Source organism: Mesoplodon mirus (genome assembly GCF_964341445.2).
Source record: "Mesoplodon mirus genome assembly, chromosome: X".
NCBI lineage: Eukaryota > Metazoa > Chordata > Mammalia > Artiodactyla > Ziphiidae > Mesoplodon > Mesoplodon mirus.
Genome location: NC_138981.1, coordinates 96,403,651 through 96,416,018, shown reverse-complemented (window position 1 = coordinate 96,416,018; position 12,368 = coordinate 96,403,651). Strand labels below are relative to the sequence as shown.

The following is a 12,368-nucleotide window of genomic DNA, read 5'->3' as shown; positions in this document are numbered from 1 at the left end:
TGTAGGGTCAAACGGAACGAGGCTGTTCCTTCTCCATAAAGTGCTCCCAATATGAAGTCATCTCTCCCTAACCTGCTGAGTTGTCTCTTCTCAGAGCTAAATATTCACACTTCCCTCAAGTGTTCTTCATTGGATAGGGAGCAGAACCCTAGAATCACATCACTTCCACCACCAGGATGATCATTCAAGCTGTTATGAATCCCGCCTTTCGAGTATCACCCAATCTATGTCTCTCTACGAATCTAGATAACACACACACACACATACACACACACGCACACCCCACCTTGATGTTGTCCCTGCACAATGTACAGCCTGAATTATCCTGAAAAATAGCTTCATGTCCAACACCTCATGCTGGGTAGTCACAGGCTCTGAGTTCGAGTTTGGTGCTCATTAGATAATAGAATGGCTGTGCTCCCTATACCCTGAATTGAACTGCTCCAGCGTGAGAAAGGCTGACAATCCCATCTCCAAGATTGTCTAGTCAGTCATGCTTTTTGGCACTAAATCCCACATGAAGGAGTTTTAGAATGGGAATATGGCTGTCCCCCAAATCGCCAACTTAGTTTATTTTTATATCCCTAATATGCATACTGCATAAATTTTAAGACCTTTGGAGTTAGTTACATGGAGCGTGAATATTGAATGCAGTCCTGAAACATTTTTGAAAGCCTAAGAGTATGCTTTCACTTGTGGTGATCGTTTAACACATACTTACAACTTCGTTACAAGAAAAAGCTGGTAAGGAAAATGTTTGAATCTCTGGTTAATGTGCCTGGATGAAATCCATGTCATTCTGGCACTCTGCTGACTAAGTAACACTGTTTGCCTAAAAAAAAAAATTCTTCCTTTGGCAGTGGTATTTATATCCTGAAGGGACAATAAATTATCAATCTAGAAATTGGTGGGTTCTGCTTAAACAGGAAAGTTTAGAATAAATGATCAAAAGGATTAACCCTTGGGGATGTGAAAATGTGTCAACAGATGCCCAGCATTAGTTAATCACATAACCTGTCCAATTTCACTGGCAAGCCTTCCAAGGACCAGATACTTCCCCACCATAGACTGTAAGGATAAATCAGCTCTACTAAGCTGAGTAAATGCCCCTCAACTGACATTTAACCCAAAAAAAGACATTTGCCGAGAAGTTAGAGTCCTTCTCAAGAAAGGAGAATTTACAAAGCAAGACATTCCACATGCAGACTGGATTTGCATTGAGAAATTATCAATGGGCAGTCTGGTCCACTCTTGCACAGAGGCACACCAGTCTGAAATGAACTTCTCCAAGTAGGCTGAGCCAACCTCTATGAGGTAAAGACACAGGGCTGGCCCCCAGGCCCTTTGAAAAATTTCAAATCACCATTGTACTGAGGCAGTACAGAAGCACCATGGCATAAACTGGCCTTAAGAAAATCCTTCATTAGAGTGAAAAACTAGTCAACAGTATATATACTCCACCTCACATTATTTTGCTTTTGAGTTCACCCCCCTTTGAAAAGCGTAGAGGCCAATTTTCAAGCTGCATTCCATCACAAAGAATATAAGAAAATTCACCTGCCTCCCAATATCACTAACTCAAGAGTCAGGAAACGTAAATGTAATCCCTGCTCTGATATTTATGAGCTAGATTAGCTGGATTACCACAGGCCATCTGTCTACCTCTCTGAGCCTCAGACACTGCCTCTGAAAAATAAAACTGGACTAGATCAGTGGATTTCAAGCTTTGAATTGTTTTCCATGGAACCACATCTTGAAATTAAAACTTATGCAGAACTTCAATACATTAAGGAGCTCAAAGGAATGAATTTGAATCGAGGAATGAATCTTCCAGGCCTCCTCTTTGGTTTCCACAGTAGCCACCAGGTGCTTCCACTGAACCCTCAGCCTTGAAGGAACACAATTTGAAAACCATTTGCGTTTGATCAGGGGTCAGCAAACTATGATCTGCAGGCCAAATTGGGGCCACTGCCACATCTGTGTGTTTATGTATTGCCTGTTAGTTCTAGAAGAAAAGAGTTGAGTAGTTGCCACAGGGACCATATAGTCCACAAAGCCCAAAATATGTACTATCTGGCCCTTGTCAGAAAAAGTCTGCTGACCTCTACATAGGCTAAACGAGCTCCAAGTTTATTCCCTGCTATCATATTCTATAATATCTTTCCCAAAAATATACATGAAAGCATAGATTTTCCACGAGAATCACCTTTCACACTTTTGACTGTCCTGCAAATCCAAGCTCACCAGCCAATGGGCAGAAGACTTCCCTGTGGTTACAGGTGTGCCTGTGGAGAGAGAAAACCCTAAATTATGAACTATGCATGTTCCAGTTGAGAGTACCTATTTTTAAAATATAGGTCTGTTTTGTTATCAGCAAAGAATCTGCATCTTTCACATAGACCACCAAACCTGTAAAGGCCTATCTAACATATGTGCTGTGATATCAACTATCATATATGTAATATTTAACGGAAATAGTGCTAGACTGAGTGCGCAGAGACCTGAGTTTTGGTCCTGGCTCTGCCACCAACTTGCTGTGTGACCTTAAGCAACTCACTCTGCCTCTCTGGATTTCAGCTCCTTCACTTGTAAAACAGGCATAACAATGTCCACCCCTCACAACGATGCAGCAAATGTTTTCTTTAGAAAGAAAAACAGAGAGATACAAGATTTGGCCAAGTGTGTGTAAGACCAATTGGCCACCCCAAGTCTATTTGAAACAGAAGCAAGTTTTCTCCAAACTCCTCTGACAGTGAAGAATATTGGATACACACAATGATTTTAACAACACCAGTTTCCTCAGTTGTTGGAAGCAAAGCACATTTTAGAAATGCTAACAATATAATTTGGCCCTCGATGCAACATTTTCTCAGGAAAGTTGTTTACATTTAGTCCTGAGAAATTGTGATATTTAGATGAGTGCTCAAGGCAATATGCTTCAGATTGAAATCCAGGCAAAATCTACTTCTGTCTTGGGGAAGGTAAAAAGCAATTTCTTATATTTCCATAACACCTCCCCTTATGGAGTACACAGACGTTCACATATGGATACATAATCGCAGACATGTGCAGTGGGTAGGAGTAGATATTCTCCTCATTCTCTGGTGAAATTGAGAGAGAGAGGCAGTTTTAAGCGACAGAGCCCAAACTGGAGCTCAGGTCTCACGTCGAAGCCATCTTTCCACAGGGCGACCTCTAATGTTCCAGGAGCTGAAAGCTCAGGCAAGACTGAAAACTGGGCAGCCAACCCCAGAAACCCTGGCTCTTCCCTTTCTTCAACCCCCTGGTTCTTCATTTGTGCTAGAGGGACACTGCAACTTGTAAGACTGTCAAAGGAACAATAAAATACATCCATACACCACTGTGCGGGCAGTACTAAATTTACTACCTGGAAGGTTGACGTGCCATTTGTCATAGTATTGGAGAAAAGAGTATTGGCAGAAAACTCTGAGTAATGACCCTCTAAGGATGCTCTATCAGCCCCAAACTGCAGTCAGCAGGGAAGTCAAGATGAGCACTGCACACTGAGGGGACTGAACCTGACGCTTGTCCTTCAGTAACTACAAGTCGTCTGCAGTGCTCAGAACAAAATGGGGGATTGGGTAGGAAAGTTGATTTGAAATCTCAGTAGGAAGCAGAGTAATTTGGGCATACCTGTGGCTCTGTTCCAGGGACACTTCTCAACAATCTGGTCAACTCACACTTCAAAAATGTCTGTTGATAAACTACAGGTGGTTACTCCAGATAACTGCTCTGAAATTCATTTTTCTACATCTATGTGCTGGGTATATATTTCGATGAGAGTGGGAGGGAGAGCGTTATTAGCATCATGCATTGATTGGGTGGGAAAAAAAGACAAATAGTACCAATGACGGGAGGAGCTGTTGTATAAATGAATGCTTGATGCTTACTTTCGTGGCTTTATTTGGGTGCAGAAGGGAGGAAAGGGGAAAGTTTTCTAAATGCTCGCTGTACCTCTCATCTTGTGCACTTGTTGTTTCTTCCAGTATAATGGTTCTCGTCCAAGGGAAGAATGGGAAATGTGGCACCCGACTCTGATTGCAGAAGCTCTCTTTGCGATATCCAACATTTTAAGTTCGTTGCGTCTCATATCCCTCTTCACAGCCAACTCCCACTTAGGGCCTCTGCAGATCTCTTTGGGGCGCATGTTGCTTGATATCCTCAAATTCCTCTTTATCTACTGCCTGGTACTGCTGGCTTTTGCCAATGGATTGAACCAGCTTTACTTTTATTATGAGACCAGAGCAATCGATGAGCCCAACAACTGCAAGGGGATCCGATGCGAGAAACAGAACAATGCCTTCTCCACGTAAGACTCCCCCCTTTCCTCTTCTGCCTTTTGTCTGCTTTCTCCTTCTTTGCCCTATTTTCCATCCACAGCTTCATCACTGCCCCTTGACAGTGCATGCAGAGCTCACTTATGGATCAACCCGAAGGGTCTGAAGTGGAGGAAGGTTCTTCCCTCCCTACAGGGGACTAGGACAGGAAGTAGAGTTAGGTGAGGGAGGAAAGACACAAACACACAGGGGCTCCCAGGAACTCATCTAAAGGGTTATTTCTGAACTATTTTGGACACATCCCATATTTTTAAAGGAATTCATGGGAAGGGGTAAATAATTCCTCGCTCAAAAAAGCATCACTAACCAAGGAAATGAAACGGCAAGGCTATACCTCTCAAGTGATTGCCAAAGCTAATGTAACTGTTCTGAATCAAGAACAAAGAAAAAGGGAGACTGCAAAATTATCTGAATGCACCTTGTGATATTGTGATTAATAATAAGAAATATGTATTTGCTCTTTGTCCCCATTTCTGGCACAGAGCTCCTAAAAGCCTTGGAATTTCCTAAGTGATGAGAACAACAAAGGTGTCTTTGGCTGTGTTAACAAAGTGACATTTGGACCTCACCTAAGGATGTGGGCCGGTTACCCCCATGTGATTAGAGGGTTGGAACTTTCAGTCTCACCCCTCCACCTTCAAAGGAGGGGAGAGGGACTGGAAATTGAGTTCAATCACCAATGGCCAATGATTTAATCAACCGTGACTATGTAATGAACTCTCCATAAAAACCCAAAAGGACAGGGTTCGGAGAGCTTCCAGGTTGGTAAGCACGTGGAGATATGGGGAGAGCAGGTGATCAGAGAGGGCAGGGAAGCTCTGCAACCCCGCACATACCTTGCCATATTCATGTTCTATCTGGCTGTTCCTGAGTTGTATCCTTTTATAATAAACCAGTAATCTAGTCATTTAAATGTTTCTCTGAGTTTTGTGAGGTACTCAAAGCCAAGGAAAGGGCTGTGGGAAGCTCTGATCTATAGCCAGCTGGTCAGAAGCACAGGAGACAACCTGGACTTGTAATTAGCATCTGGGAATGGGGGAAAGGGGAGCAGTCTTGTGGGACTGAGCTCTTAATCCATGGAATCTGACGTTATCTCCCAGGAGTGTCAGAATTGAGTTGACTTGTAGGACACCCAACTGGTGTCAGAGAATTGTTGATATGGGGGGAAAATATCTCCCCATACCCACAGGTTGGAATTGAGTTAAGACCGCTTAGGTGGTGTCAGAGCAATGGGATTTGCTAGAACAGCCCTGGCTCATGGAAACATGTGGTTTGGGAAGAGAAAAATAAATAAAAGGGCAGGGGGATGACGAATCTTTGATTCCTAGATGCAGAAGAGACAGGCTAAAAGTAAGATGAGAGTCAGCTCAACTTCTGGGGTTAAATCAAGGTTTCAGGTGGGCCAAAAGGCACCAAGCAGTGACTGGAAATGTCTCCTTTTCCCACTTGGGACACAGGAGACAGCTCATGACTCTCTGTCCATGAGTCCACTGCCTCTGGACCTATGGAACCCCTGTGCCTTTTCTTTGTAAACCCAACACCTACTTCTCTAGGGCCTTTAAGCTTCCAGAATGGCTTTTATTTCCTCACAAATCACTGTTAGGGGAAGGAGACAAGAGAAAGAAAATAAGCACATGTCAGGAAACGTGTTGGGTTCCAGGAGCAGTCCTGAGCTTACCCCAGACTCAGTGTCCTACACCTTGTCCATCTCCAGCCCCTGTTCTGGAGAGTGCCAGTCATCTGGTAATCACAGCAATTACCCCAAGGTTGTAAGAGGTTCTTAGTCATTAAATTGAGATACAATTTTCCCCCTTAACTCTATAAACTAGGGCAGATCAATGGACTCAGACATTCTTGAAATGTGTTAAATAACAAAGGACAGGGGAAAAAGAAGGGTTTCTGCCTGACCCCAAGTTGCACCAATAGAGAGGGGAAAAAGCAATGCAATGTAGCCTACCCTTATTATTTGCCTCTAGCAGCATTTCCTAAAATGGATGACAAATAACCACAGTTCACAGGGATATGAATAGACATGAAAACAAGATCTCTGATCAAGTGAGTTTTGGAAATGCTGGGACAAATTTAAGAAGGTTTCTCCACTGCAGGGCTTCTCAGAGATTTTCCATTGTGAATCTACAGTAAAGGGAGAGGTTTACCCAAATGTATTGACCAAGATGCTATTCCCGTGAATAAAGTTTGGAAAATGTTGACTCGCCCCGTTGCCCATTTTATAGCACCCACCCCCTCCACTAGGCCACACTGCCTCCCTCTCCTCCCAGAACTCAGGGCACAATCTTGGATGGGGAAACCAGACTTACGTGAAAGGGGAAAAGAGGCCAAAATGGGATGACAAAGAGATAGTGCCATTTTGGTGAAGCCAACCAGGAGTGGACAAAGGCAACTGGTCACCTCGCTAGTGCCTCTTGACTAGGAACTGCTTCCTCTCCTGCATTAGTCTAGAGACAGAACTCACATCAACCTGTTTTCAATACAAAGAGCAATTCTGTAGTGGCTTGAGCACCAGGAGACTGTATCTGTTCCCATCAAAGCATTCGACAGAATTGCACACCTGAATGCAAGGTGCCTTCCGGGAGGCCAGGTCCCTGCCAATTACCCTCTCACGTGAACTCTGCTGAGGAAGTTTATGAAATGCCTCCTTGTAAGTCTGTAGTGATTATTAACACCCCTGTTGCCAACTGACATTTGCTCTCATCACTTGCCCAGCAGGGACAATTGACAAGAATGGGCACCTGTCGTACATGAAGTTATACCTTGGGGTGTCAGGTATAAAGAAGCATTGTCATGCTGGGGGCAAATCAGCAGTAATGTTACCTTAACTTCCCTTCTAGGTGTTGATTTCTTTCTTCCTCCACGGAAGTCTGACTCAGATTTATGTTTTCCTTTAAATGCCTCAACTCAGGCATTTATAATACCTGCTAAAATACATGCTACTTAGAGCGTCAGAAAGACTCTGTTTTTAGAGAAGGGGAAAAGGGAGCTTGTTAACAGATCTGACGTAAACTATGGCATCTGCTTGCTGTCACCCTTTTCCTTCTGATTCTCCAGAGATGTCATTGCTATTCTTCAGCTTAAAAAAGAAAAATTTTCCTGGGCACAGAATTCAGGGGGACCTTGTTATCCTTGCTGACAACCACATGACAGTACTGTTGGTGGTTTGAGTTCAGTATTCAATACTGGCAGTACCTGGCCTTCATCCACTGTTGAGAGCAATTGGGAAGGCATCCTTCTGCGGGCACGGGGCTTGGGAAGAAACAGGGCGGAAGTGGCAAAAAGCTAACTTGGTGGTCCTGTTTCTCCTTCTGAGGTCCTGACCCTCAACTCCAGATGCCTCCTGAACACACCTGGCTGTGCCGCAGGCCTCTCAAACACAACATCCACAACTAAATTCCTTATCTCTATATCCCCACCCCAAACCCACTTCCCTCTTAATTCCTCATCTCATTCAATGATACCAGGCAGACTTCTAGGAGTCATCTGGGACTCTCCCCCTCTCCCCCAAGCAACACATCCTGTCTCACACTCAGCCCTGTCAGTTCTACTTCCTAAATATCTCTTAAATCCATCCTCTGTACACACACACACACACACCCCACTGTCTGGGTTCAGGCCTAAACCATCTCTCCCCAAAACTGCTGGGCCTTAAGTGGTCTTAAGTGGTCTCCCTGCCTCCAGTCTTGTCTCCCCCGCAAACAATTTCCCACCCACCACACAGAAGTTTCTAAATACTAGTCTTATCTTGTCGCCCCCTGGTCTCATGCCTGCCTGGTATCTGTATATTCTCCAGCAGAAAATTCTCCTCTTTCCTATAGTTCACAGGGCCTGGGAATCTGGACCCCGCCTCTCACGCCTCTCACTCCTCTCCTCCATAGTCAACATCTTGCTCTTCCCAATTTCAGGAGAGCATCTCGGCCCTACAGGCCTTTGTATATGACATGCCACTCCCTCTGCCTGGAATGCCCATCCCCACCTGGCCAGCCTGGACAACTCTCATGCATCCTTCAAGCATCTGCCAAAGCCTCACCTGCTGTTTTAAGCCTTTTCTTACCCACTCCAACCCCACTCTCAGATACAGTCTCTTTCTGTGTCTCCCATGGCATTCTAAGTCCATCTCCATTATAATAGATAACCTATAATAATAAAGGTACTAGTAATAATAATGATGTAGTAGATAACATATTTTAGTCATTTGTTGTCTCTTACCCACCAGACTGATACCCCCATTTTAGAGGCCTTGCTCCTACCATAGACATAAAGGGGTTCAACATACCCACTGAACAACTGAATGAAAGGATGAATTCTAGTAGCAATCCTATCTTTAGTTCTAGAAGATTCACTTCTGCTTCTGCTCCCCTCACATGGATGAAGTATCTAGCCAGCTCTGTCACTCTACTGATCCACTTTGAACTTGCTGTCAGAGAAAACCCTTGGCCTTTCTCCTACCTCCCTCATCCTGTATGTGGGCACTTGGCCAGAGAACAAAGCTCTACATTGACCCCTAGTAAACTTCATCTTGTTAGTTCCAGCCCCTTGCTCCAAGCTGTTGAAATCTTGATGAATCTTGATTCTGTCGTCCACTCTATTAGCTGTCTCTCCCAGTCTTGTATCGTCTGAAGATCTAAAAAGCTTGCCACCTATTCTCATCCAAAGCATTGATAAAACTGTCATTCAGGCTTGGTATTCGCTGTGTGGAATATTGGGTGGCTATTAAAATTACATTTATGAAATGTGTGATTTTTAACACATTTTTGACCGGAGACATATTACGGCCCCAGGTGTTAGTTTCTGCAAAAATCCCCCGGTCAATAATGTGTTAAAAACACAAAAATTGTACACACACTGATTGCAACTAACATAGCTGCAACTAGATATGCAAATGAGTGACCATCTATAAAGGCAATAAAGAAACGTGAAACAACAAGGTTGGATTTAGGTGGGAGGTTAATAAAAGTCATAAAAATAGCATATTTGCTGAGTGCTAGGTCCAGGCACTATTAAAAAAATGAGCCTGACATGAATTAACTCATTTAATCCTCACAATCATGCTCTGAGGTAGGCACTATTATTATTGCCCATTTTACAGATTGAGAAATTAGGGTACAAAGCAGTTAAGCAGACTGCTCCCAGTCACAAAGATGACAGTGACAGAGTCAGGATTTCAATCCAGGCATACAAGTTTCAGTCTGTGCTTGTATCCAGGGGTGCAAGTGTGAGACTGATTTTGTAAAGGTATGCAAAATTAGTTGTGTGAAGTTGCAATAATCATGAATACAAGTAAAGCTGAAGAGGACAGAGCCATGACCTAGCAAGTCACTTGGGACCTCCTTGTAGACCATCATCATTCATTTGTGGCTATTCCTACTTAACCAATGGTGATTTCTCTACCCAACATTCAGCCCATATTTTCCCATCTTATTTATATGGATACAAACTCAGTCCCCATCAAAGGCTCTTCTTTTTGTTCTGACCAGGTTTTAAAGGTCCTTATTGAGTATCTTCACTTTTTCTCCTAATTTCAGTTCATAGCCTTCCTGCTGTTGTTATCACGGGAAGGGTGCCACTCATTCATACTTTCCTTACTTATGTGCTTCTATAATCTTTTATAGATTTAGTCAACATTTACTCAGCAACTCCTATGTGCCAGGCAATGAGGATACTGAGTAAATGGCACCCTTATCCTCAAGAAGTTCATATTCTGATGGAGAACACAAATGAACAATTAGAATAGCTGCATTTTTAATGCTTACTATATGCTGAGCACTGTGCTGAGTGTGTTACATGCAGTACTTTATGTGATTTTTTTTTTAAAAAAAAAAGGTGGCTAAGTGTTTGGACTCCAGAGTCAGAAGAGCTGGGTATAAATCCTACCTCTGCCATTTTCTGCCTGTGTGACCACTCTGTGCCTCAGTTTCTCATCTAAAAAAAAAAGAATAGTAGCTACTTCATAGGGTTATTTTGAGAATCAAATATTACAATGTGTGCCTGGCACATAGTAAGAGCACAATAAATGATAACAGTTAGTATTTATCCTACAAATGACCATTTTAGAGATGAGGAAACTTGAAGTTTAAAGAGGCTGTGCCACTTTCCCAAAGTCATATGGTTAATAAGTAAAGGTGTCTAAAGTTTGCTCTTAGCCACTCACCTCTCTTGCCTCTTCAGCATGACATGTGCCTTTATGGACTAAGGCTGGGCTGCTATGGGAGAATAAAAGAGGATCATCTAACCCCACTTTGTAGGAAAGGAGTCAGGAGAAACTTCTAGAGGAGGTGGGGCTTCAGCTGAGCCTGGCAGGTCAAACAAGAGTTGGGCAGAGAAGGAGACAGGACAGAAGTAGAGACTAGAGGTTGGGAGTAGGGTGGGAGCACTCCAACCAGAGTTAGAAGCTTGTCAAAGACAGGATGAAATGAGACATTGCAGGTCTGGGGAACTGCAAAATGGGTAGGGATAACCAAAGAGATGACCATGCCTTTGCTCCATGTGTGTTATCAGCACAACTTGTGAAAGGATGATGGCACTGCTTTCTCCCAAGGAGTCTTTCTCTTCTGGTACATGCTCCAGTTCTTCACTGGTCAGAATGAAGTCCAGAGGGGTAAATCTTCTCCATACTCCTGTTACCTTTTTTTTTCTTTTTTTAATATTTAGTTGTTTATTTTAGTTTTGGCTGCATTGGGTCTTCATTGCTGCATGCTGGCTTTCTCTAGTTGCGGTTAACAGGGGTTACTCTTCGTTGTGGTGCGCGGGCTTCTCATTGCAGTGGCTTCTCTTGTTGCAGAGCACGGGCTCTAGGCGTGCTGGCTTCAGTAGTTGTGGCTCGCGGGCTCTAGAGTGCAGGCTCAGTAGTTGTGGTGCATGGGCTTAGTTGCTTTGCGGCTTCTGGGATCTTCCCGGACCAGGGCTCGAACCCATGTCCCCTGCATTGGCAGGCAGATTCTTAACCACTGCACCACCAGGGAAGTCCCTCCTGCTACCTTTTGAATGATTAAGTCCTCATCTCAAAGACAAGACTTTCAGCAAGGGACATGAGAACTACAGTTCCCATCTCTATTCTACTGAGCAGCTCTTAGCTTTGTGATCTATTTATGGATGGCTCCCAACATGCACAAATCCCCCTTAACCAGATGGTATGGATTTGTCTTCCCAACAGTTAATATCAAGTCTTCTTGAATCTTTGTATCTTCACTTTGTGCCCCTTGTTGAGCTAGCAAGTTCCATATGTTTGCTGACTCTCCGCTAAATAAAAATGGACTGATTGTTTTCTCTCAGGTCATCTCCTTTAAAATCAAAATAATATTCCTTTGGCATCAGGATCTGCATTTTGGTCAACAAGTCTTTCTATCACTGTGATAATTGTATTATGGACCCGACCACCAAGTACCCCTAGGTAATGGCCCTTTCCCTGTGAATTCAACTGAGTCTAGAAGCCTAGAAGACAGAGCTTCCTATAGATGTCTCATCAGATGCACTTATCTACCCGAAAATTCAGTCACTCATTTTATCTGGGCATGCCTTTCAATAAACCAGATTCTCCTAATGGCCAGACCATGTTGTGACATTTTGTGCCTCATGTCAAGGGCATTCTCACTATCAACCGCCAAAACTGAGGAACAATCTTTACCTCTTTTCTTATCTCTTGTACAGTTATACCTATAGGGTCTCCCTAACTAGAATATCACCACAGTTTAGGGCAGATTTTAAATGCCCGGACTTTCACTTTTAGGAATCTTTGTATCAGTCATTGGAATGGCTAGTATTAAACTCTACACTCAAGCATTAACCATTGCAATTTTCATTGTTACGGGGCTGGGGGTGAAGGAGTGTAGCATCACCCATTCTGGAGAAGCAACTAATGAAGTAAGACCCTGCCAACATATTGATGACATACTTGCCCTGGCTTGTGGCCTTGTTGTCTGTCATGCAATCAACAAACACAGAATGAATGCTTTCTATATTCAAGGACACTCAACTTCCAGCGACTCTGGTTCTTCAGTG

General features: G+C 43.4%; 1 protein-coding gene across 1 annotated transcript in view; it reads left to right on the top strand.

Annotated features, from left to right (window-relative positions):
• The window catches only part of TRPC5 (transient receptor potential cation channel subfamily C member 5), a gene marked incomplete at its 3' end in the record, with an annotated part of 132,984 nt that overhangs the window by 80,238 nt on the left and 40,378 nt on the right, over positions 1-12,368 (top strand). Inside the window, exon 5 of the mRNA XM_082609952.1 lies at positions 4,008-4,330. Coding sequence (XP_082466078.1) covers positions 4,008-4,330 — 323 coding nt within the window. The remainder of the gene's footprint in view (positions 1-4,007; positions 4,331-12,368) is intronic.